The sequence below is a fragment of the Nothoprocta perdicaria genome, unplaced genomic scaffold (genome assembly GCF_003342845.1).
Source record: "Nothoprocta perdicaria isolate Ctin4 unplaced genomic scaffold, notPer1 scaffold_187, whole genome shotgun sequence".
In the NCBI taxonomy this organism is placed as follows: Eukaryota; Metazoa; Chordata; class Aves; order Tinamiformes; family Tinamidae; genus Nothoprocta; species Nothoprocta perdicaria.
In genome coordinates, this window is record NW_020455060.1 from 991,114 (window position 1) to 994,102 (window position 2,989).

The 2,989-nt window shown below is 62.3% G+C and overlaps 1 protein-coding gene across 1 annotated transcript; it reads right to left on the bottom strand.

The window, feature by feature from the left end:
- Positions 1–884: 884 nt before the first annotated feature.
- Positions 885–2,658, bottom strand: RPL38 (ribosomal protein L38). The gene is made up of 3 exons (XM_026036860.1): positions 2,535–2,658; positions 1,426–1,548; positions 885–964 (listed from the first exon to the last, which is right to left on the bottom strand). Exons 1-3 carry the CDS (start codon positions 2,656–2,658, stop codon positions 939–941), a joined length of 273 nt encoding a protein of 90 aa, XP_025892645.1. The 3' UTR covers positions 885–938.
- Between the last annotated feature and the right edge of the window lie 331 nt (positions 2,659–2,989).

Consider the following 2,989-nt stretch of genomic DNA (forward strand, 5'->3'; position numbering starts at 1 on the left):
GGGCTCAGCTATAGGGGCATCAACCTGACCCCATCCACTATAGAGGGGCTGCACCCACCTATAGGGGCCCTGCTCCCCGCTATAGGGGCTGTGGGACTTATCTATAGAGGCATCAAACCCCCTCCCTTCCACTATAGGTGCCCTGCTACCCACAACAGGGGCTGTGGGGCATTGTACCCCGCCCTGCCCACTACAGGGGCACTGCACTCACCTATAGGGCAGCAGGGCTCTGCTATAGGTGCATCACTCCACCCGATGCCATAGGGGCACTGCACTCTCCTATGGAGCATTACACACCCCTATAGACCCCGTGTTAGGGCCATCCGAGCGTTGCTCCAGGGGCCCCAACGCAGCTGCAGCCGTCACCCTGTACGGCCCTCGTCCTGTGTCACCCACCACCCAAACACCCGCCCCAGCGTGTCCCTAGCAGAGGGCTGAGCGCCCCTGGGCACCCAGTGCCCCGAGGGGAGCGTCCCCTGGGTGGCAGTTCACCCTTCCTCCCTTCTTGGGTCCCTTCAAGAACTCCAGGGCCTCCTGCAGCCCCGGGGAAGCTCCTGTGGCATCAGCAGAACCTGCAGCGATGCCACGTCCACACGGAGCTGTGGGCTGGACACAGGGGCCCGGTGTTCCGTACACCGGGGGACACAGTGGCAGCTGACAAGACTCCTCACGTACACCCGCAGAGCGCCCTTTGGGTGCCCCCCACCACAGGTGCCCTTGGGCCGTGAGCTCTCCCTGGACCCGGACCAAAGGCGGCTCTGGGGCGGCCGGCCGGGACACAAGGACAGCAGCTCCAGGGTCCAGGTCTCGCACGGAGAACGCGGCCCAGGCGGAGGGACGCGAGAGGCTTCGGCGAACGCCGCTCAGGAGACACAAGGCAGACCCTCGGGAACAACTTTTTATTGTAACAAACACGGGGACGTCAAGGGGCGAACGGTTCACTTCAGCTCCTTCACAGCCAGACCTAGAGAGGAGGAGGGAGCAGAAAACCCAAGTCACCGGTTGGGAACATGCAGCTCGTTGGGAACCCCGGCCCACCTGGCCACAGGGACACGGTCCTTCCCCTGGGGACATGAAGGGCCATTACTGGGACCAGCAGCGGCTCTCCCTGCCACCAGGACAGGCTGTAGAGCCTTGTGGCTTCCTGGGAACACCGACTATATCGGGACTGGAAAATCAGAGGGGTGGGAGTAGCATTTGCTTGGGCAAGTAACACGCTGGGGCGTCCGTTTCACACTGAGACCAGCAAAACCAGCAAATCAGAGGGGTGTGGACAGGCAGGCGACCCAGGAGGCAGGTGACATGCCCTGGGATGAGGCTGGGGACGCAGCAGCTCCACGGACACCCCAGCACCGACCTCCTCGCGGAGACGGATTCACCTCCCACCCCCTCCGCCCGACCCGGGGCTCCCGCAGCCGCCGATACCTGGGGGCAGCGACTGCTTGAGCTTCTCCGCCTTCTCCTTGTCCGTGATGACCAGGGTGTAGAGGTACCTGCTGCAGCGCACCTTGAACTTCACATTGTCCTTGTTCTTCTTGATCTTCACGGCTGCGGAATAAAGAACGGGTGAGCAGCGACCTTGGGCTCCCAAGTCACGTCTGGGCAGCTGGAAGGAACCTCTGTGCAGGGGGATGGCTACAGAGCTCCCCAATCCTTCCTCCTTTGAGGAAGAGGAGGATCAGAACACTGCCTTGCCCTTCTACACTATGGAAAACTGAAATTGAGAATTTTCTCGTGTCCCAGGGGCTCCTGCTGTGACCAAGCCCACAGCAGGAGCCAGGGGGTCCAGCCGTGCAGGACACTGCAGTTTTTAGAGCAAACGGCTGGATTTCCAAGGACTCTTCTCCTTCCTCGCCTAGACTTGGAGCCAGCAGCAGCCGTTTGTCACGTTCCTAGCAGAGTGTGACCACGCACAGAGCTGCCATCGGCCTCCACCACCTTCTGCAAACGCAGACGGAGCTTTCAGGCACCCTCCACGCAGCATGTGCAGCTCCCCGGGGCCGCGGTCAGCACCTCGAGTCTCCTTTACACCCATTCATGGCTCCTTCAACACTGGTCGTTGGCTTCACAGCCCAGTGTCAGCTTCTTCCTTTTTGCTCCTCCCTTTTCCTTGTGGGATACAGGGCAGTGGCAGTTCTGCTACTGCAAGCGGGGCGCCTTTGCAAGGCACTCCTGCACCCCACTGAGCAGCGCTTCGCTCAAGGACACCCACAGTGCCCACCCAGCAGGATCCTGCCGTGTCAGGTACCCCATCCCCACAGCAGCTGGAGCCAAACAGGCAAAAGAAAGGGAGAAAACTCCTTACGTGTTGTTAAATACGGAGACAAGACCCTTACGGGTTTTAGTAGTGGCTTTTGCAATAAAATGAAGCTCGAGTTTAAGCATGATTTGGGTGCCAGATTGTGCTAAGAACACTGCATGCCCTGGACCTCGCGGCGCTTGCAAATGGACTGCGGAAAGGGAAAGAGGCTGCCGTGCTGGTCGGTGCTCGGGACGCGACGCGGGGCGCTCCGCGGCCCCGCTGCCTCACTCACACTTGGCGTCCTTCCTCCGCGCCGTCAGCAGGAAGTCCTTGATCTCCTCGATCTTGCGGGGCTGCGGGCAGAGGGGGAGCTCAGCGCGCGGGGGCCTCGTCCCCATCCCACCCTGCATCCCCATAGCGGCCTCTGGGGGGGCTCTGAGGACCCCCAAGCCCACCTGCCCCACCCCGCTGCACCCCAAGGGAGGCAAGACCCGGGGAGTCCCAGGAACCCGACACGGGGGGCGCCCGAGGCCTCGTTAGGGCTGATGCAGGGCCGGAAAAAGACCCCCCCCCCCCAACCAATGCCCAGGAAAGGGGATCCAAAGGATCTAAGGAAGAAGGGGACCCCGCTACCTTCCTGCCGCCCCCCCCCCCTCCTCCCCCCCCCCCCCCCCGATCCAAAGGATCTAAGGAAGAAGGGGACCCCGCTACCTTCCTGCCGCCCCCCCGCCTTGTTCCCCTTCCCCC